Below are 23,538 nucleotides of genomic sequence, written 5' to 3'. Positions count from 1 at the left end.
TTTGCACAAGAAGTTGCCTAGCTATAAAATTTTAAAAATACAATGATTAAACAAATAAATAACTAAGAACGACAACCACATCACATTAAACAATTAAACTCACCACTCTTATGAAAAAAACAAACAAAGAAAAATAAATATACCTTAGCATGGAACTTTTCAGTTATATGCCACATACACAAGCGGTTCCTGGTAGCAGGAAAATCATCAGTTGCTTTAAAGACAACAGGTATGGCCTGCTTCATAGATGGACATTGATCGGTGACTAAATAAACTGGATTACGACCCATAGCCTTTAAAAATGTTATAAACACCCAAGTGAAATGTGTTAAATCCTCTTTTGAAAGAAGAGTAGATGCAAACATAGCACACTTATTGGGTTTATTAACACCTGTAAATGGAGCAAAAACCATGTTGTACCTAGCAATAAAATTAATAAATGATAGTTAATAGAAAAACAATAATAAATCACTACTAAAATCGCAGTCGTAGTCATAATTTAAAAGTCATTACTATGAAAGAAAACAAAATATAAAAAAAGAACATGGTTCTTACTTGTTTATTAAATGTTGGATCAAATGAGACCGCATCACCATAAAGCTCATAATCCTTATTGACGTCGAATCAACCCAAAATAGTTTGGTAATATGGCCAAAAGAATCGACTTCATAGTCATAAAAAAGAAGGATCTATTTCTTTTTTCACCTTGAATTTCTCAATTTACATTTGACCATCATAAGGACCAACATAAGATTTTAAATCTTAATCAAAATTATTGAAATCTTTTAAAGTAGCTCCAATATTTTCATAACCCCTAACCAACTCTTTCATGAATCTAAAGGATTTAATTTTACAAATGTTCACTTTACTATCATCAAACACAAAGTTGATTGAGAAGGTAGACATTTGACGATTACTTTTAAAGAAATGGCTACAAGCTTTGGGAACAAATGGATGATTATGTACTTCAACAAAATTGGAGACATAATACCTCTTTCTAGGAAAAAAATTCAACACCATTTTAGCATCACAACCGCATCTGACAGACTTAGTCCTCCTCTTCTTAACTGATTTGCTATTATTTTCATTAAAACCAGATTTGTTGCAAAGCAAGTACTTACTTAAAACAATACCATCGTCATCTATTTTCTCAGTACTGCGATGAACTTCCAATCCACATAAGTTTGCATACACCTTATAAAACTGAATACTGGATTCCAATTTCTCAAACACTTTGTTCACAAATGGCTTCGCATCATCTTCAACAGAAAAAGGAACATATTACTTATGTCCACCAGGACTAAAAACCAGAATCAACTTCTCCGTTTTAGTTACCATCAATACTAATCAACTTCTCCGTTTTAATTACCATTAATACTATAACTAATGGTCAGAAGTATCATCAACAAAACTGACCGCTGCAACAAATAATATTAAAAAATATGTTAAATTCACATTAAAAAAACCTAAACTTAAAGTTGAAGAAATCTAACATAATTACCAACAATAATCAACAATAACCTAAAATTAACTTTAAAACAAAATAAATCACGGATATAGGAGAAAATCACTATAAAAATTAGAAAATACAAAAATCATGTTCAAAAATCGAAAGTATCCAAAAGAAATCAAACATAATTAACACTAATAATCTAAACTTAAGTTTAAGACACATAAAATCACTAATATAAGGATAAAATGAATGCACAATAAGAAAATAATAAATCATGTTATAAATAATTAAATTTTAAAAGGAATCTAACGTAATCACCTATAATATCCAACACAACAGAATCTTAAGTTTGAAACACAAAAAAGCAACTATGTAAAGGAAAAATCACTAAAGTGAAAACATGAAAAATCAATGTATAAACATGAAAACTAACATTATTATAATTAATAATCACCAAAAAATATAAAAAAGCACATAATCAATAAGGTTGTGAGAAATCAGGTAATGAGAAGAAAGATTCTACTATGAAAGTTAGTTGCATCAACAAATGAATATGAACTGAAAACAGACCCTTCGTTTTACCTTAATTCGAGCTAATCTTCAATAAATCCCCAATAATCATGATTAAGCGTAAAACCGAAGAACTCGTAACTAAAAGTGATAACGATGACCTCAATTATATCGACGTTAAGAATTTCGATGAATATCAATTTAAAATTGAAAGTTTAATCGAGCTCACTGATCGATGATAGAGTTAGAGAGAGGATAAAGAAGAGAGAGAAAGATAAGCCGGTTAATCGGTTAAGTAGAGTTAATGAACGTAATCTTTGTCTAATTATAATTAATTTAATAATAATATATAATTAATACTTGGAAGGCTGAGATTTAAGGAGAGCATTAAAATTTTAATGGTTGATATCTGATCACATATCTCACATTAAGAAAGGTTCTCAATTAAGCAAAAACATATATATATTATATATATTCATTACCAATATTAAAATGTAATTAAAAAAAATAATTTTGTGTATCTCGTGGTGTCTTTTGAACCTGAAAGGTAAACACAAAACTACCGACACTAAGTTTTGAGTTTTATATTTATGTACTTTCGTATGCTATACTTAAAATGCGAATACCAACACCAAATTTTCTTGTCGTTTGCGGAAAGTGACCACATAATTCGAAAAATATTTTAATTTGTGACTGAAAATTAATTAGTTGGTTACCAACATAATTTAATTCCTCGTTGTGTCTGCATGTATTTTTTTATCCAAATATGAAACTATAATTGTCTTATATTAATTAGGGTGTGACATATATGGTAAAATTCTATAAGAGATTAGTGACAAAATTATGCACGAGTGATATAGAATTGCAACACATTGGTAATAGAACAAAAATAATTGATCTATAAATATAATAGATTAGCAAGGTAACAAAGATAATGGATCCATAATTATTAACCGATTAGGAATGACATTGCGGTTTGCTTTAGTAATCCCATAGTAAATTATTGTTTTTATGTTACTATTTTGTAGTTTTTATCCGTTGGCAATTGATTAGTAATTCCGTTATAACTTTTGGTTTTGCCAACAGAAAATTTGGTTGACAACTTTTCATTAGTAACCTGTTACAAAACCGTTGATGTTGTGTATACTTTTCAAAAGTTTGCAATTGGTCATCAATCCCTTGGTATTTGTTCACAAATAGATTTTTTTTGCCACTTCTGTTGGTATGTATGAGATTTTTTCTACTGATTTTATAATTTTAATTTCCATAAATGTGTTTTTCTATAATTTGATCATTTTAATTTTAAACTTAAATCCCAACGTCTTTCAGATTTCCATTATCAATTCAGACAAAATCCAATTTCAAACACAATTGAAATTTTCAAATGAGGATACAAAATCCAAATCATAATTGGAAATAAGTCTCTAACTCAAGTATATAAACATGCCTCCACCTCAATCGATCTTTTTATTCTATTTCCCCGCTTAATCACCGATGACCAGGTACAAACACAACACAAGTTTATGTAGCCCTCGTAAACTAGTTTAGTTTCATTCGGTTTATTATTGATCGAATTCGATTTTCTGTTAGTACGAGATTTGTTAAAATATACACCAATATAAGCCTAATTATTCCGGAAAAAAGGTCATCATGCCTAAATCTCTCAATCTTTTCTTGAATAAGGTCCAGGATGCTTCACAATGCTACATTCTCAAGGCTAAAGATCTCGATGACAATGCTAATTTGGAAACAAGGACATGTCGAAAATCAGTGACAACAAGGATACAAAGTTAACATGCAAACCCTTTATTGAATCTTATCGAAAGATATTGAAGGCATGACTTTTCAGATGTACTAAGACAGATATCTGCTCATGACACTATCCCATGGTGCATTTTTGAGGACTTCAATAATTGATTGTATACTACAGACAAGAAGGGTGAGTAACCTCATTCACATGCACTAATGAATGGCTTTCTCTTAACTGTTGAAGATTGCAGGCTAGTTGAGCTAGACTTAACTGGTGGCAGTAACACCTGGGAAAAGAGCAAAAATAAACCTAATTGGGTTAGGGAGCTTCTAGACAGAGCTTTCACAACAGAGAGCCGGTGGCAGAAGTTTTTGTTATGCACTTTAAAAGTTAATCATGCTACTGTCTCAGATCATGAGCCTATACAACTACAGCTGATAGACATAAATATTTGTAGGAAACAATTTAGATTTCACTTTGAGAATGCCTAACTGAAAGAACCATCCTTAAAGAGTAAGTTTCACTTTTCTGGGAGATATTACCAATATTAAACATTCTTCCTAAGCTCATATCGATGTCGTCATTTATGTCACAATGGGGAAGGAAATTCTTTCATAAGTTCAGGGACAAAGTAAAGGCTAAAAGAGAGGTGATAAAAAAGCTAGTAAACTGTGAAGATGAAGAGGGTGTGGCAACTTATTTTGAGAAAAGGGGAAGATTAAATAAACTTTTGATACACGAGGAGGTTCATTGGAAGTAGCGAGCAAAGATGTTTTGGCGTAAGGAAGGAGACACCAACTCATGATTTTTTCATACACATGTCTCAAAGAGGAAGAAAGCTGACAACATTTCTTACTTGGTAATAGATGGAGTAAAAATTGACACTTTTGAACATTTGAGTGAATTGAAAAAGAACTACATGGAAGGAATTTTCAAGGCAAATAGAAATATTATTAAGCTTAATTCTAACTATGAGTAAAGTGTGATTTCTGCGACTCAAAATTGAATGCTATATAAAATCATGGCTAATGAGCTAGCTAATTGCTTCAAATCAGTGCTTTCAATTTATATCTCGGAAAACCAGTCTGCTTTTGTGCCAGAAAGAAGCATCGCATACAATTTACTAATAATGGAATTACTTATGATCAAGTTAGTTGAAATTACTTATGGCATAAAATGAAAATAATGGGGTTCTAAGAGTAGTGGGTGAGGTGGATGAAATTTTGTGCAACTATAATTAGTTATATGATTTGTCTGAATGGCTCATAGACCAATTGTACCTAATCGAGGATTGAGGCTGGGAAACCCTCTTTTTCCCTCTCTGTTTCTCATGTGTGTGCAGGGTCTTTCACACTCGCTAAATAACTCAGCTCGAAATGGAGAAATAAGAAAATTTCGTATCAGCCATAACGTTATGAACATGCTTTTTGCTGATGACATTTTTTTATTTTTTCAAGCAACAACTGAGGAAGCACATTCTGTAAAGAATCTAATGAATTTGTAAGAACAACAATCGGGCCAAGCTGTTAATTTTCAGAAATTAGGAATATTCTCCGGTTCTAATGTAAGAAGAGATAAATAAATCGAGATAACAAATATCTAAGGAATCAGAGTGACTTAAGTGAAGGGAAATACTTAGGCCTTCCATCATTAATTGGGAGATGGAGAAAGAAAGTATTTAGCATTGTTAAAAAAAAGGTTTGGAAAAGAATTCAAAGTTGGAATAACTGCAAAATATCACGAGCCGGGAAGGCAATCATGATTAAAAATGTAGCGTAATCTATTCCATCTTACTGTATGTCCTGCATTTTACTCCCAAAAACTCTTTTGAATGAAATTGAGAAAATGCTCAATGGATACTGGTGACAATTTCAAGACAACAATAAGAAAGGGTTGAGGTGGATGTCGTGGGACAAAATGTACATGCCTAAAAACAAAGAAAGCTTGGGTTTCAAAATTTATAAGAATTTAATATCGCGCTGTTAGGAAAACACATGTGGCACTTCCTAAATAATCCAAAGACACTAGTGGCTAGCATATTTTGAGCAAAGTACTATTCGGATAATCAAATCTTGCAAGCACAAAAAGGAGATGATGCCAGCGGCATATGTGAGGCTAAAGTGGAACTCTACAAGGGACTTAAGTGGGTCTTGGGAGATGGCTGCATCATAAATATTTTTAGTAATCAATGGCTGAGAGGATAGATTAATCATTGTTTGGAGTCCAATTATACTGACAACAAAAATATTGAATATGTGGTTGAGTATCCGTCTAAACATGAAGTGATGGGATGTGACAAAAATATTTAACACTTTTCATGACATTGATGCATTATGAACACAAGGATACCACATAATCAAATTCAAGATCGTATTTCATGGCTGCACTCAGGAAATGGGAAGTACATGGCCAAGTCAGGATATCACTACTGGTTTTACATGCATAATAATCTTATTGACAATAGCAACTCTCAAAGGTGGAACAGGTTAGGCAATTTAGATACACCTCATAAATTAAAGTTCTTCATATGGCGTGTGTGCGGAAATAACTTACCAGTAAGGAATATGCTTCGAGGTTAAGGAGTGCAAACTTCGATCATTTGTCCCATGTGTAACATTAATGTAGAGTATGTACGCCATATGTTGTTAGAATGCTCTTTAATTTGCTAGAAGATGTTGGGCTATATTAGGGGGAGTATGTGTTATCAATCTTGTACGATAAAGACATTATTATATATATATTAAATATATAACTAATTTATAAGAACATTGCGAATTCTTAAATCACATAAGCATATAAGAATTAACAATTAAATTAGGAGAAAAGTTTGAGAAAACAAACAGAGATTGGATTTAATCTCGAGTCCAAAAAACTGTCTCCTTAAAGCAGTTTCGCCCCGCACCATACGTGTTTAGCGACCTGCTTCCCAGGATAAAACGAGATACTAGTATAATCGATAGATCGAATATACTCTCAGCGAACTTGAACTGAGCCCGAGAACTATCACTGGAATATTGAAAAAGTTTAAGACTAAAGAGACCAAGAAAGAAATAGATGACTCTTATTTCCTTGACTTAATAAAACTGGTGCCCTAAGACTCTATTTATAAAGAGAGCCTTGAAAGGACTTGTTTTTCTCTTCGATGTGGTACATGGTATTTATAAGAAAAACTAAGGAATAGGTTTGTGCTAATCTCGATGTGGTACAAAACCACTTTTCATATTAAAAGGTAAAACTTTGGAACATCAGTTCTCATTCACCTTTTACTCATTTTGAGCGTGTTAATATGCGTTGGAATCCCCTCGAAGAGAAGAATACGTTCCAATAAATACACACCACTAACACATAATGTGTCTCACTCATATAGAGTCTCAAAATGATTCACAACTTACTCTAAAATACTAAGTTTGTCCAACAATCCCCCACAAATGAGATTGATGGTCCAGTAGCACGCACCACACAGACAGACAGACGCGGAGCTTGACTTGGTGATAGTTCCGGCGGTCAGATATAGCATACGATAGGTAGAGAATGCTCCTTGAACCTTCGCTCGAATTAGTATATCGACTTTACTGGTAGACAGTATGACGCGATGTCCTTGAACTGTTCGACCGTTTGTGTAAACGATGACATACTCATCACTATATCTTTCCTGACTCATTCAGTTCTCATGATTATGTCCATTTTGGCCCTGGAACATCGTCCTGGTTCTGCAAGAGTTTCTAAAGAATTGTGCCTCACAATTCTCCTTTGAAGCGGCCATATTTCTCTCTTACATAGGTGATCTTTATCTTATAGAGTAACCCGCGTTTACTCAACCGAATATTATATATTCAAACTTCAAATCCTTGTATGCGTCAAAGATCATTAAAAGCATAAAGCTTAACCTCGTACCTTACGGGTCTCAATGTTTCATCATCATAGAAATAGGCCAGGGTTTACCCCCACAGTGATTTGGTCATCATGATTTAGTTGTCCCATTGAACCAAGTTCTTGGGATCTCCAGTCAGCAAGGTTGGGTGTCCACCATGACGCCGTTAAGCAATAGGCAAGGCTCATTCCTCTCGACGATTTGACAACTATCTCTCGGACTAACTAGATTCCCTTGTCTTAAACAGATTCGCTCAGTTTAACCATCTGGTTAGTGGATCCAAACATTATCATTTGACTTTACATAGTCAATCATGATAATTCTCGTTGAGAATAGTTGTTTAATGGTATTATGTCCTCATCATAGATGTGAGACATACCATTTCATACACAATAATGTGATCTCCCAATTTGCATATTGATTACATGATATATGTATATTGAAGACACATTTTCCTTGTCATTTAGGAATATCCTTACAAAGTGGCTACTCAGCCTTTTAACTGCATTTATTTTATGCACCAGACTCATATTCCATCATGAATCGAGCTAAGTTTAGGATTTCCATGACACGACTGCTAAGTGTGAAATGTATTCTCGAATGACTTTTAAGTTCTTAAAGTGAAATATCTAATTTACATACTATATTCACATAGTACAATTAGATATCTTTCGTATTGCAGTCCAAGCTCACGAGCACATATCATACACCTTAAATCTCATTGCAATCACTTCCAAGTGACCAATTTCCATTGTACTCGTGCATCTACCCAGTTTACCAACTGTGTAGCCTTTGTCTAATTTTGTACAATTTTAAAAAGTACAACAGACTTGCAATCCTTCTTGAGAGATCCTTGTTCATCTACGCTTGGATAAATATAAATCCATTCCAGCTATGACAACTTTAGCTTCGTTGATCTCTTCAAAATTCACATTACCAACATGTGACATGTATCTTCTAAAACTTTTAAAGTCACGAAGATTATAATCTTCAAATAAAAACTTTTCAATCTCATCAAGATTTTCAGAGATGATCCTCTTGTCATTACTTCTCGTAATGATCAGATCACTCACATGCAAGCAATTATGACTTGCATATCATGTGTAAATAACACATGCACACTTGTCAATTCTCTGATTTTGAATCATTTTAACATCTCATATTGACATATTTCATATTTATGAAATAACTTTACTAGTTATTACTTAAGGCTTCACTTGTTATTGATATTACCAGCTTTTAGCATCCCAAAAACCAGCAATTTCAGTTTGCATCATTACCGAGTTTAAGCGTCCTTAAACTGGCAATCCTTATTCACATAGCAACCAATTTTGAGCGTCCTCAAAATGGCAACCATGTCATTTATTTGAAGCCATTGCTTATCATAGCAATATCAAATTTAATATATCATTATTTCATGTCAATGTTGTTTCACTCAACATGATCACCGAAAATACAGATTTTCTACTTTTGCTTTATCTAGAGCAACCCTCGGGTTCACGTAAATAGATATTTCTCCAAATATTTATTTAGAAAGACCATCTCAATGTTCATTGATGCACTTTTAAATTTCACAATACGATAATTTTAGTATCATCTTAATGAACCTTATTCTCAAAACTCGAGAATATTTCATAAATTATATAAGGTCATCACTTTCGACTGTAATATTTTTATATGAGTCTGACCTTATACTTCTTTCAGACCCAGATATATTTTCCCAATTTAAAAATTCATTGGGGTCCTAATGCTTCTATCTCGTAAGAAGATCTATATATTTTTTAAACAAGATTCTGTCAAACAGAACCACTCTCTCTATTTCTTAACATCCTTTCCCCCCACAAAGGACATAGAGAGAACATGCACAATCCATTTTCTAGTACACGTGCTAGAAAATCTTGATTTATTGACTCTCAGTAATAGTCAAATTTTCTCTTGATATATTCACTTATCAAGAAATTATACGAGAAGCGCATTGCTTCTATTAAATTTACGAGTTCACCTTCAAGCAAATTATCAAGACATTCGGGACTAGCAATTATCCAAGTCTTTTGCTCTCTGCAGGTTCATCCTCACATTCATCCAATAACTCGTAAGTTCATTTAGATGACTTTTAATTACAGATCTACTAGGATCTACTAGCTTATCGCATAAGCATTCCTAAACTCTGTAATAGTATTCTTACGAATCTCAAAAATTAGATTCATATATCGGATATTATTAGACTCAACCATTGTCTATGTATCCATCCAAAATATCTCAATTGATTTTGGATCTCATGCTACCAACAGAGGTATTTTCAAGAATGTTTCATTACATTCCACTATTCATAGAAAATTCAATAATTTTTTATTTTAGATACCCCCATAATTTTAATATTTTACAGAATGTCAAAAAATATTCCAAAACTAATAGGAAATTTAATTATTTCCTTCTGTAACTAATATCCTCAAATTCAATGATAGTCTGAGCTGATCACAATCATTTTGCATCTCTCTCAGAGTACAACTCAAGCCTGCATCTACTCCATTTATTTAATGCGAGTAAGGTGCAACGACCTCATGAATATTCACGTTACAAACAGAATTTGCCCGATGATTATTCATCATCAAATTTATTCACTACCATCTTAATTATCTGTATTAAGTTGGATTTACCCTTGAGTTTATAGAGCACACATCTCTCTATTTAGCTTCAATATTGACTCGACTACGAGTACAAGTGATAAATGTTTTACTATCAAACCAGACAGTAAACACGTATCGTGTCACTACCTCTCATCTGAGCAGATTTTACGTCATTCATTAAAACCTATAAGATTTTAATATCATGTTTAAAGAACTTCCCGTGGTTCTTATCATTAAAAATTCAATTATCGAATTTCTCTAAAATATTTACATGGTTCACACGAACCTACATTTCTGGCTCACCTACTGGTACAACCATAAAAGGCCCAAGGAAGAACATAAATCTTCAATAACCCCACATTTAGTGATCCTTGATCAACTGATGCATTAGGGTTAACAACTTTTCGGATTCTCTTCGAAGTTCAGCATAACTACTGAGATCAATATTCGCCGTATTAAGTATCATATGGATCACTATAATAGGCTCGTGTGTCACTACCGCAGCAGACCGACACCAACACGTGAAATTACTATTTAACTGGAGGAAAAATCCAACCAGAAAAATATAATTTATGTGCCGACCCATAACCTGTACTCCAGGCCCATTAGGTTTTTTAATGTGGAGAATCATGAGCAATTGTAAATCTGGTTCACTTCAGCTGCCCACCTCGTCACATTATTTAACAACAAACATGTTACTGCATTCTATCCAGTATTACAAGTTTGTGATATAACTCCATTATTAAAGATTAAACAATAATAATTGATGCCTTATCATCACTCAACAATGATTAAAAAATTAATCACCAAATAATCAAGTTCCATCATGAAGGGTCACATTTATGTAGCCATATCATTTAATTGCATAGCAATATCATGTTATGAACTTGCAAACACGCATGTAAACTATAGTATATACGATTCTTGTATCAGTGTACTAATAATTCCAAAATCAATTCAGAATTAAGAAATCAATCACCATGTTAACAAAACATAATAAGTTATCCATTAATAGCGAAAACATGGACAAATTATAAATTTGGGTTTAATCTACCAATTTATAATGATCGACCCGAGAGAGATGTCACCAAATATGTTCACTTGAATATAAGTTGATCATAAATCAATAACCATTAAAGCATCAATAGCCTTATAAGAAACCAATTATCCAACAACTTTGTGCTTACTTTTGCCTCGTACCTGTTATGCTTAAACAAAGCACCACTTAAAATCAATTTTATATTAATTTCAAGCACATGGAAACAAATGATCAAATAAATTAACGCATTTAATTTAATTTAATTAATGAGGCAAATAATGGCCACTCATATACCCATAAATAAATCTAATTTAAACAATCAAATTGACTTTTGCGTCTACTCACAAGAAAGTATGAAAATTGAAGAAAACTACTTTAAGATTGTTATCAATCTTGTACGATCAAGACATTATTATATATATATTGAATATATAACTAATTAATAAGAACATTGCTAATTCATAAATCACATAAGCATATAAGAATTAATAATTAAATTAGGAGAAGAGTTTGAGAAAGCAAACAGAGATTGGATTTAATCTCGAGTCCAGAAAACTGTCTCCTTAAAGCAGTTTCGCTCCGCACCATCCGTGTTTAGCGACCTGCTTCCCAGGATAAAACGAGATACTAGTATAATCGATAGATCGAATATACTCTCAGCGAACTTGAACTGAGCCCGAGAACTATCACCGGAATATTGAAAAAATTTAAGACTAAAGAGACCAAGAATGAAAGAGATGACTCTTATTTCCTTGACTTAATAAAACTGGTGACCTAAGACTCTATTTATAAAAAGAGCCTTGAAAGGACTTGTTTTTCTTTTCGTTGTGGTACATGGTATTTATAAGAAAAACTAAGGAATAGATTTGTGCTACTCTCGATGTGGTACAAAACCACTTTTCATATTAAAAGGTAAAACTTTGGAATATCAGTTCTCATTCACCTTTTACTCATTTTGAGCGTGTTAATATGCGTTGGAATCCCCTCGAAGAGAAGAATACGTTCCAATAAATACACACCACTAACACATAATGTGTCTCACTCATATAGAGTCTGAAAATGATTCACAACTTAGTCTAAAATACTAAGTTTGTCCAACAGTATGTACAACTGAGGTGGAATATGTGTCGAGCTGGGTGCTAAAAAGGCTAACTACTGAAAATAAATCAAAGCTGGTAATTTTAACGAATACTCTTTCGGGCATATGGTTTGATAGAATCACAAGAGTAAGGCAAGGTAAGGAGATGACACCGAAGTTAGTATTGAATATTGGTTCTAAGATAGTTTAATGTGGATGCCTCAATTTAATAAAGAAGCTCCTCGTTTAAGGTATGTCAAGTACTCTGAAATGACAGAGGTGATTTTATAGCTAGGAAAACTAAGAGTATCGAATGAGAAGCAACGATAATGGAGGTTAAAGCAATACGAGTCTACGTACGAAGCATGCTGTTGGTTTGAAGACATGGAGTTAAGGGATATTGTGATTAAAAGTAATGCTCTAAATATGGTGAATGCGTTAATGATGAACTAGGTATATGACAATAAAGTGGACATTACATTGGAGAGTTGTAAATAGGTGTTACAACGAAGACCAGATTTGAGAATTCAACACGTTAAATGACAAAAGAATAATATAGCTCATCAGTTAGCTAAAGTACCTTGTTTTTTGAAAAATAAATTCATCTTAATTCGTCCCTGTGTGTTGGAGTATGTAGTAAGGGATTCGTCCCTCTATTAATGGAATTTTACTTCTCAAAACAAAAAAATAGTCTCCAATATTTAAATCGACTATGATCATAAAACTAGCATTTATCAAAATATTCGATGGTGATGGTATATTTGACAGTGTTTAAGTTAAACATATTATATATTTATTTATTTTTATTTAGTTAAACATTTTATTTAACATAATACGTATATCAAGAAAAACTTAAGTCCAAAGGTCAGGTTTTCAATACATGAGTTTCCAAACATACAACCATTTTTCAAATTTATATACAATTTTACCATTTCTTTTATCCATTTTTCAACTAAAAGTAAAGAAATTTGTAAATTTTAATATATTTTTTCAACAAATAAATGATGTTAAGATTGGTTAATTTCTTTATAAAATTTAATTATATATAGTTACAAAATTGTATTTTTGTAAGGAGATTAAAATAATAAATCATATTGTGCACAAAAACTAGATGAACTTGCTGTGTTAATCCTTGACGATACAGATCGTCTTCTAGAGCTTGGATTTAGTGCTGAAATATGTGAACCGGTAATACTCATATATTTGTCGATTTATATTTGATAACTATTTTTGAGCTGCCATAATTAAATTTGGATCTAAAGTATTGAATTGCACCATTAAACTTGAACTAAGCAATATGCTGAAATATTCCAATTGACGCGTTGGAAAAATCTTGAAAGTCGACAACAATTAAATATAGCATACATGACTTCTCTTATTGAGGTGTATAATTGTATGAATTGTGGCATAATTGATTTGCTGTTGGTCTAAAGATACCAGAAATATAAAAAAGTTTTAAACGTTTAGGCCATTTTTGTTTTATGTTATTAAGTAGAGGATATGATTATAATTCTTTAAAATTTTTAAATTCCATATTTATTTTGTAAAAAATTAGAGAAGGGTTATCCAAGGATTATAATCCTTTAAATATCGTATCACATGTTTGTTCATGTTTGTTTTCTTAAAATAGAGAATAAGACTATAGTCCCTATAATACTTGGTAAGGAGGAGGTATTATTTAATCCTCTCTTACAAGTCATTTTTAAGAGATTATAATCCCCCATTATAATCCCATGTGAAACAAACATAGAATTGAAAATTTTAAAGAAATATATTACAATCCTAAGGACCATCCCAATAAACAGACATATGATAATTAAAATTATTAAAATATTATAGTACAATCGTACACTAAATCCTTCCAAACAAATATAGAATATGACTAATTAATCCATGAGACTAATTTTGATGGGATTAGTTATCCTCGAAATATAATCCCGGGATTATAATCATATAAAATAAGCATGGCCTTGGAATTTAAAGCTCGTTTGGTTAAACTTAGACCATCTCCAACAATTTTGATCCAAAAATTTAATATTATATGTCACCAGAAGATTTCAGTGTATTAGTATTGATGAAAGATATGTAGTGTTTGAAGTATAGGAATTAGAAGAATTGAAGACAGAGAAAAGTTAAAGAAGAGAGCTGCAGTCTTCAAAATATACTCACTAAAAATGTTCATTTAAATGTTCAAACATCAGTGAAGAACAGAAAATGAAGTACTCAAGATTGTGGTAGCAATATAAATGTTCTTTGTTACGTACATGACATGTCTATACTATCATAACAAGCAAACTCAAGATACAATGTCACTTCATATATTCAAATGGAGTCTACAATTTGGGTTATTGATAGGTTTATATGTACTTGTCTTAGTTTTTCTTCTAGACAACTCAATTTTCTTCAAGTTCGTGAAGTTAATTCTTTACTACCCTGAGAAATCAAGAAATATGTAGTATCGTGAACTCCACAGTTAATCTATACTGATAAGTCCGCTAGTGAAGTGGATCGTGAAGCCAAGAAAAATAGAGTTCACGATATTTTCACACGACCTTTTCACAACAAGACAAATGAAGGTAAAAATTATCATAAATGAAAACGGTAATCGCCATAACATATTGTACATGGATATTTTCATGGACTCCTATAGTTAAACTTGGAGAGAAAATAAAATAAAGCATGCAGGGAAAGATGAGAAGCGTATAACAGAATTAATTGGTCCTAAAAAAGCTGCTACGTGTCTCTTAGCTGAATACGATAGTTTACTATAAATGGATGTGCACATTGAGTAGTAAATTATTTTATTTATATGGTACACATCCCATCTTTAGTTGCACAAAATAAAGAACATATTCAATTTTAATATATTTCCCTCTTTTTAATACAGTTTTAAAGTTTTTGAACTATTCATTCACCCCTACCTAGTTTTGAGATCCTTATTTCCTAACAATGTTTAAGCATTAGAAGGGATTCTAGTGAAAGTACAATATTTATCGACAACCATTTTTTGAGGCCATAGAGTTTCTACAAACTTAACAATATTTGTGTTGTTATAATACAAAAAATTAGAAAGTTAGTCCTGAACCAGACTAGTTGCACTAGGCGACAGCAAGCAATTGGTGAAAAGGATGTGAGTAGTATTTATAGAAGAATTGTTAACTTAAAAATGTACTTGAAATGAACATTTATTTGTTAAAATATGAGAAAAGGTGTGCATGATATACAGCTAAACAACTCACAGGTTTACGGATTCTACGTACTATTTGTGTTGTATAAAATTTAATATTAACATAATTATTAATAAATTATTAAAATATTTACATACATTATTATAAAATTATATATTATTCTTAAATAAATAAATAAATAAATATTTATTTTATATATATGTTCATATGTTTATTACAAATATTGAAATTTAATTAAAAATATTAATTTTGTGTATCTCTTGGTCTGTTTTGAACCTGAAAGGTCAACACAAAACCTATCGACACTAAGTTTTGAGTATTGTGTTTATGTACTTTCGTGTGATATACTTAAAATGCAAATACGAACACCAAATTTTCTTGTCATTTTCGGAACGTGAACACATAATTCGAATAATATTTTAATTCATGACTGATAATTAATTAGTTGGTTACCAACGTAATTTAATTTCTCGTTGAGTCCGCGTGTATTTTTTATCCAAATATGATACTATAGTTGTTGTATATTAATTAGGGTGGGACATATATGGTAAAATTCTACAAGAGATTAGTGACAAAAATATGCACGACCGATATAGAATTGCAACAGATTGATAATAGAGCAAATATAACCGATCTACAATTATAACAGATTAGTAAGGAAATAAAGATAACGGATCCATAATTATTAACTGATGATTGCTGAAATTGGACAGTGCAATTTGCTTTAGTAATCCCTTAGTAAATTATTGCTTTTATGTTAGTATTTTGTAGTTATTTATCTGTTGGTAATTCATTAGTAATTCCGTTTAATTTTTGGTTTTGCCAACATAAAATTTTGTTGGAAACTTTTCATTAGTAACCCGTTACGAAACCGTTGATGTTGTGTATACTTTTCAAAAGTTTGCAATTGGTCGGCAATCCGTGGGTAATTATTAACAAATAGATTTTTGTTGACAACTTTTATTGGTAAATATGAGATTTCTTTTACTGATTTTATAATTATAATTTCCAAAAATGTGTATTTTTCTATAATTTGATTAATTTAATTTTAAACTACTTAAATCCTAGCGTATTTCAGATTTCCATTATCAATTCAGAAAAAATCCAATTCCAAACACATTTCAAATTTTCAAATGAAGATACAAAATCCTAATCATAATTGGAAAGAAGTCTTAACTCAAGTATATAAACACGCCTCCACCTCAATCGATCTTTATATTCTATTTCCCCACTTAATCCCCGATCACCAGGTACAAACACAACACAAGTTTAGCACTAGCAGACCAGTTTAGTTTCAGTCAGTTTATTATTGATCGAATTCGATTTTCTGTAAGTACGAGATTCGTTAAAACATACACCAATATAAGCCTAATAATTCGGGAAAAAATGTCATCATGCCTAAATCTCTCAATCTTTTGTTGAATAAGGTCCAGGATGCTTAACAATGGTACATGCTCAAGGCTAAAGATCTCGATGACAATGATAATTTGGAAACGTGGACATGTCGAAAATCAGTGACAACAAGAATACAAAGTATTTATAAATAAAGCATTTGTAAATGTTGGGACCTTGACTATTAGAGGCTCTAGGCGCAAGTTTTGTCGGCGTAGAGTCAAGACCAGCCTTAGTATATAGATTACCTTTGATTTTCGTGAAATTCATACCTCTTGCTAGTTAAGGTTTGATCCGTGATTCATTTAGGCCGTTAACTATAAAGTTTTTATCTGATTATAATGCTAAGCTTTAGCCTTCAAGCCTTCTACTATGTTTTAGGGGTGAATGAAGAGCGTCTTTATCTAAAATTTTAGAATGGATATGGGCCAAGGTGGGCCCTGGTTTGCCATTTGGCCTTAAGAGCATCAACAATGCAAGAGTCCGATTTCTGTTTCTTGCCGGTTCTCCTCACATGCCAGCTAAGAAAAACCGGAACTTGCCTGAGTAGCTTCAACGGAGAGTGTTAATATGAGGCCCATGTAACTATATTATATTAGGTATCTAACAAGTCATTCACTGGAATAAGCAGTTCAAAGATATAAAATATTATATAAGGACAGAAGTCATACAAGTTGGCCGAGCTCGACTTAGTGACCCTTGACAACTTTTGTCTAATACTCCAACGCTGAATTAATAAAACAGATCCATTTCACGGTTTCCAACGCAGGAGTGGGGCCTGCGTTGGAGATGGTCTAACGGACCGTAAGTTCAATGAACCCTCACTTTTCCATTGAACCTGACTTGTGGCGTATTCCATACTATAAACACAAATTTATTTATATTAACTGATAAAATTTTGGATCATAAGATATTATTTTTTAAAATTTTACGATTTTTGAAATAAGTTTGAAGGCGTAATACATTTGGGATTAAAATTTGAAAGAAGTCCTTTATGATTTTTTTGATTCTTGAAATCAAAAGATATTTAATTTGGATTTTAGAAAATCTTTTAATATCTGATAATTTTCAATATAGATTGGACAAATTTTTTCAAAATCTGAGTATATTCAATTTAAAAGTTTAAAAATCCATCAAAATATAAAGGTATCAAAAGTTCGTGGATTTTTTTGAGTTGAAAAAGTGGTAGATTTTGATGAATTCGCTAGTACATTTTTTAATATTTTGACATATACCCCATAAAAGTGAGATTAGAATAATAGAGTTGTTTTATGTGTGAGTACATGTTACTTTGTAATTATCATAACCTTTTTAGTTTGTAGGAAGAGATTTTATCACATAACATTATTATTTAATGAGTATGTTCCTCATATTTGAATTTAGACACATATCTTAAAGAATAAGGATGAAATATAAAAAAATATTTTTTGTAATCGTGCTTTAATGCAGAAAATATTGCTGACTAGTTTAAAAAATCCTACTTTAATGATTTAATCACAAAGTATTCAAAATCTAATTTAAATTCTTTTTTTTCCTTTTTTGAAAATAATTAAATTCCTTTCTTTGGTAGTGGCTTCTTTCGTGGTATCATTTTGTGCTATATTTATGTTTTAATTCAAACGCTAAATTTACGTATGTGGCACTCGAAAAATTAAATTTTTATTTTAGCGCGAAAAACATTGATAACCCAAGAAAAATTTGAATTATTTAACATCTCTTTATATAAATACACAGTACATAGATATTAGCTATAGGCACCGGCCCCTCTAACAGATCTGTCTTTGAGCTCAACAATTGAGAAGAATTTAACAGCTATTTGTGTAAGTTTTATTGGCATTATTCCAATCATGATTTAGCTCTTACACCATAGTTAAATGCCATGTTTATCGATTTTATTAGTCTTAAATATATTGTGTGAACCAATTTGATGTTATTATTGAGTGTCTGTAAGGTTTTGTTTGTCATGTGTTCTTTCAAGTTATTTGAACGTTTTACTTTAAATTTAATGTGTACTCAAAATTATAGTAATTGTGTAATAGGAGACATTTCTTATATTGATTAACACATATTTTTGTCTACCATGGATAGTTTTTACATTTATTCCTCGAATGGTTTGTGATCATTTTATTGGGAATTTTTAGACATTTGATGAATGTGTGATGTATGAAAAACCCGCATATTTGCTCACATGTAACCAGTGCCGCATCCACCAATAAAATTTCAGGAAGATATGATCATATTTTGTGAATATACCCTTATATTTTTATATTTTCTAGGGACATTTTCATAAATATCCAAAAAATTTAATAACAAAAAATAGTAAAATATTATTTAAGGGGTGACACATGTCCCACCTAGCCACTTACTAGATCCTCCCTCGCTGACTGTGATGAGAGAGTTCGGAAACTTCTGTAGTAGAATGCAGAAAATGTAGTTCCAAAAGTCGTTTTTTAGTTGAGCTAATAAAAAATACATTATATTCTATGTTTTATGAGTTACTAGCTGCAGATCATTTTCTCTGCAGGTTTGGATAGTTTAAGAATGAAATGTATTTACTTGTTTCATTTACCAACTTTCCTGTGATTGCAGTAAACGATGAAGAATCTCTTGAATGTCACAGCACATATGTTCGGCAAAGCTTCAGGTTCGAACAGATTGAGTCATAATCAATCATGTACCAAGCGTGCAAGGCATGATAAAACTATTCATAGCTCGAGTTTTAAGGGAGTCGTTGCTCTAATGAATGGAAACTGGGCGGCACATGTTTATGTAAATCATAACTGGATTTGCATAGGGATTTTCAAGACAGAGGGGGAAGCTGACATGGCATATGAAAGCACAACCGCCAAACTTTTGATTGATAGCCTCGATAAAAACTTGCTAAAGACAGACAACATTGCACAAGAACCAAATTTTCAGAAACAAGTCTGCATTGCTGATAGCCTTCCTTGCAGGTCTGTCAATATTTTGGAGGCACAGAGGGAACAAGATTGTACACGTACCCGTCTATTTGAAAAGGTACTTACTCCTAGCGACGTAGGTAGGCTCTCCAGAATTGTGATTCCGAAAATTTATGCTAGTTGCTTCCCATGCGATTCCCATGAGCTAGCTTTCTATGACCAGTCGATGACACTGTGGAATTTTCGCTATGGTGTCTGTAAGGGAAGTAACAGTCATGTCTTATCTAGTGGCTGGAAGGATTTTGTGCAAGCAAAGGATCTGAGATCAGCGGACAAAGTTATTTTCTTCAAGTGTATGCATTTTGAGACAGGGTCAGTTGTTCACAGTTCTTTTGCTATTAATGTGGAATATAATGCTAATAGAGTACAACTTGAGGAAGCCAACAGGGGAAAATATGTCGTTGCTGATGGCGAAAAATATCATTCGAAGGAAGGGGTGCAGAACTTTGGTCTTGAACAGAATCACAGTGGAAATGCAGGTACCAGGCTCGAGATGGATATCGAGGCTGACCATAACTTGAACAGAACGGATTCCAGGAAAGCACCTGAGAATTGTGTCATGCTTTTCGGGGTGAAAATTGCTTAAGGAGGTATCTGGGAATATTTTCTCTAATCACTTAATCTCATATACCATTGTGCAAGTGCACTTATGTATGTTCTTGATTCTACATCCAGGTATTGCAGTTTCGCAAGACAATAACATTTTGAGTATGCTAAATTTATTTCATTTTAGTAGTTTTAAATAAAGAGGACGTTCAGAACATAAACTGAAGCTAATGTGACTCATTTTGCAGTCTCAATCAAATATTGCATTAATTTCTATTAGTAAGCTTTTATAGCAGTGCAGGTTTTTTATAATAGCTTGTGCTCTAAAACTCAAGCCCCTACTTGAGGATATAGAAATTGAATAGGGTCCATATTTTTAGGCTGGGAGGGAGTAAGAGTTTGACTAGTACAACTAACTAGTATCAATTTTATTTTTTAACAAATAAAGAAATTGAAAATTCTTATAGTGCAAAATTTAATTTTTCAAGAATTATATTTTTTTTATTTGGAAAAATTTTGTTCTCTCCATATTCATATTTTCAAAATATTCACTAATATTTAAATAAATATTTTTATTAAAAATAAATTCTGAAAAATCCTAAATACGACCGAATTTCATTGAAATATAACTTAGAAAAGGGCGGGAAATTTCCCTCACTTTTTTTCAAAAAATTTAAAAGTATTGGTTAATTTCCCGCCATTCTAAATATAAAATTCAACCGAAAATGGTTGAATTTAGGAGTGCCAAATTATTTAATTTGTGGGAAAATTCCCTCCATTTTTTTTGGGGCTAAATTCGACCGAAAAATAATTTGGTCGAATTTAGGGGCTAAATTCGACCGGTTTAATTTCGACCGTTTTAATTTCAACCGTTTTCGGTTAAAATTGGTTGTAAATACGACCGTTTAAATCCGACCGTTTTAATTCGACCGAGACCAGTCGAATTTAGCCGTGTCCAAAGAATTCGACCGCATGCGGTCGAATTTAACTCCGGTCGAATTTAAATCAGTTGTATTTAACCTCATTTTCTTGTAGTGAAAGAAAATGAAGAAGATCACATAATTTTAAGAGTTAGGAGTGAGAAATGTAAATAATTTGAGAGTTTCAGCCTTTTCTTCACTTCTTCTCCTGCTTTTCTCCAAAAATAAATTAAAATAAAGTAAAATGTCAATAAATTTTTGATCGGTAAATTAATAATCCATCATAATATTTTGAATGCATATTTTTGTTGGAGACATAATAGAGATATAATTTATAACACAAGTTTTAGTGTAAAGTTATAAAAAATTTTGGTGCCTTAATTTACAGAATTTATTTTGATATTCCTTCATTTACAATTTAGATTTCTTATTTGGATCAAATTGACTTCACTTTAACTAAATATTGAAGATTTTTTTTCCTTTCTTAAAAAAAACTAATATAAACATTTTGAAGTCTATTAGATATATTCAATAAAATTTATAATTCTCTTAAATTATATATTATAAGAAAATCGGTCAAATTTAGTCAGTTTGACCCCATAAAATTCAAAAAAATAATTAATTTGGTGGTCGGTGAATAATGAATTTCATTTAAGGACACCAACTGTGTATAAAAGAACCGTGTAGATGCTAATAGTTTAGTTTACCACTTTATAACCAGTGAGATGCATAAATTTTCTTTAATATGATATAATTAGTAATTTTCTTTAAAAAAGTAGTTATTAGTTCCTCATTTAATTTTGTTGGAGAGACTGCAAAAGTGAATGAACAGTGATAACTTAATACTAGAACATGACACGTAAATAATACTACATGTCAGGAGAAGATTTTATTGAAGATATGTAGTGTTTGAAGTATATAATTTATAAGAACTGAAGACAGAGAATGTAGAAAGGTTAAAGAAGAGAACTTTAGTCTTATTCATTTAAATGTTCAAGCATCAGTGAACAAGAGAAAATGAAGTACTCAGGATTGTGGTAGTAATATAGATGTTCTTTGTTAGGTACATGACATGTCTATACTATCATAACAAGCCAACTCAAGATACAATGTCACTTTTTATATTTAAATTGGAGTCTACAATTTGGGTTAGTGAAAGGTTTTTATGTACTTGTCTTGTTTGTATTCTAACAACTCAATTTTCTTAAAGTTGGTGAAGTTTAATTTTGTATTACACCCAGAAGTCGAGAAAGATGCAATATTGTGAACTCTAGGGTTATTCTATACTAAGAAGTTTAAAGTGAACTAGATAGTGAAGCCCATAAAAATAGAGTTCAAAATATCTTCTGTCGTACCTTTTCACAATAAGACATATGAAGGTACAAAATATCATAAATGAAGAAACAAATCACCATAACATGTTGTGCATGGAGATTTTCATGAACATATGTCAAGCCTATAGCTAAACTTGTAGAGTATGTAGGCCATCTGTTGTTCATCTGTTGTTAGAATGCTCTTTAATTTGCTAGAAGATGTTGGGCTATATTAGGGGGAGTATGTACAACTGAGGTGGAATATGTGTCGAGCTGGGTGCTAAAAAGGCTAACTAGTGAAAATAAATCAAAGCTGGTAATTTAAACGAATACTCAATCGGGCATATGGTTTGATAGAATCACAAGAGTATGGGAAGGTAAGGAGATGACACCGAAGTTAGTATTGGATATTGGTTCTAAGATAGTTTCATAATAGAAAGAGGCAGAACAGAAATCCACTCATGCTGGCAAAGGTAAAATTCAACGAGATCATATCAAACGGTAATCCCTAGACACGGGCTGGAAGAAGATTAATGTGGACGCCTCAATTCAATAAAGAAGCTCCTCGTTTAAGGTATGTCAGGTACTCTGAAATGACAGAGGTGATTTTATAGCTAGGAATTCATTTTAATTCCTCCGTGTGTTGGAGTATGTAGTGAGGGTAGAATCCCTCGATTAATGGAATTTTACTTTCAAAAGAAAAAATAGTCCCCAATATTAAAATCCACCGTGATCAGTGTTTAAGTTAAACATTTTATATATTTATTTATTTTCATTTAGTTAAACATTTTATTTAACATAATACGTACATCAAGAAAAATTTAAGTCCAAAGGTTAGGTTTTCAATACATGAGATTCCAACCATACAACCATTTTTCAAATTTATTTACA

General features: G+C 31.7%; 1 protein-coding gene across 1 annotated transcript; it reads left to right on the top strand.

Annotated features, from left to right (window-relative positions):
• The first annotated feature begins 19,503 nt into the window (after positions 1-19,503).
• LOC141661282 (AP2/ERF and B3 domain-containing transcription factor At1g51120-like) lies at positions 19,504-20,454 on the top strand. Its single transcript, XM_074468266.1, has one exon. It carries the CDS (start codon positions 19,504-19,506, stop codon positions 20,452-20,454), a length of 951 nt encoding a protein of 316 aa, XP_074324367.1.
• The last annotated feature ends 3,084 nt before the right edge of the window (positions 20,455-23,538 follow it).

Source organism: Apium graveolens, chromosome 5, assembly GCF_009905375.1.
Source record: "Apium graveolens cultivar Ventura chromosome 5, ASM990537v1, whole genome shotgun sequence".
In the NCBI taxonomy this organism is placed as follows: Eukaryota; Viridiplantae; Streptophyta; class Magnoliopsida; order Apiales; family Apiaceae; genus Apium; species Apium graveolens.
The sequence above is the reverse complement of the archived record's forward strand: the minus strand, read 5'-3'. Positions and strand labels throughout refer to the sequence as shown.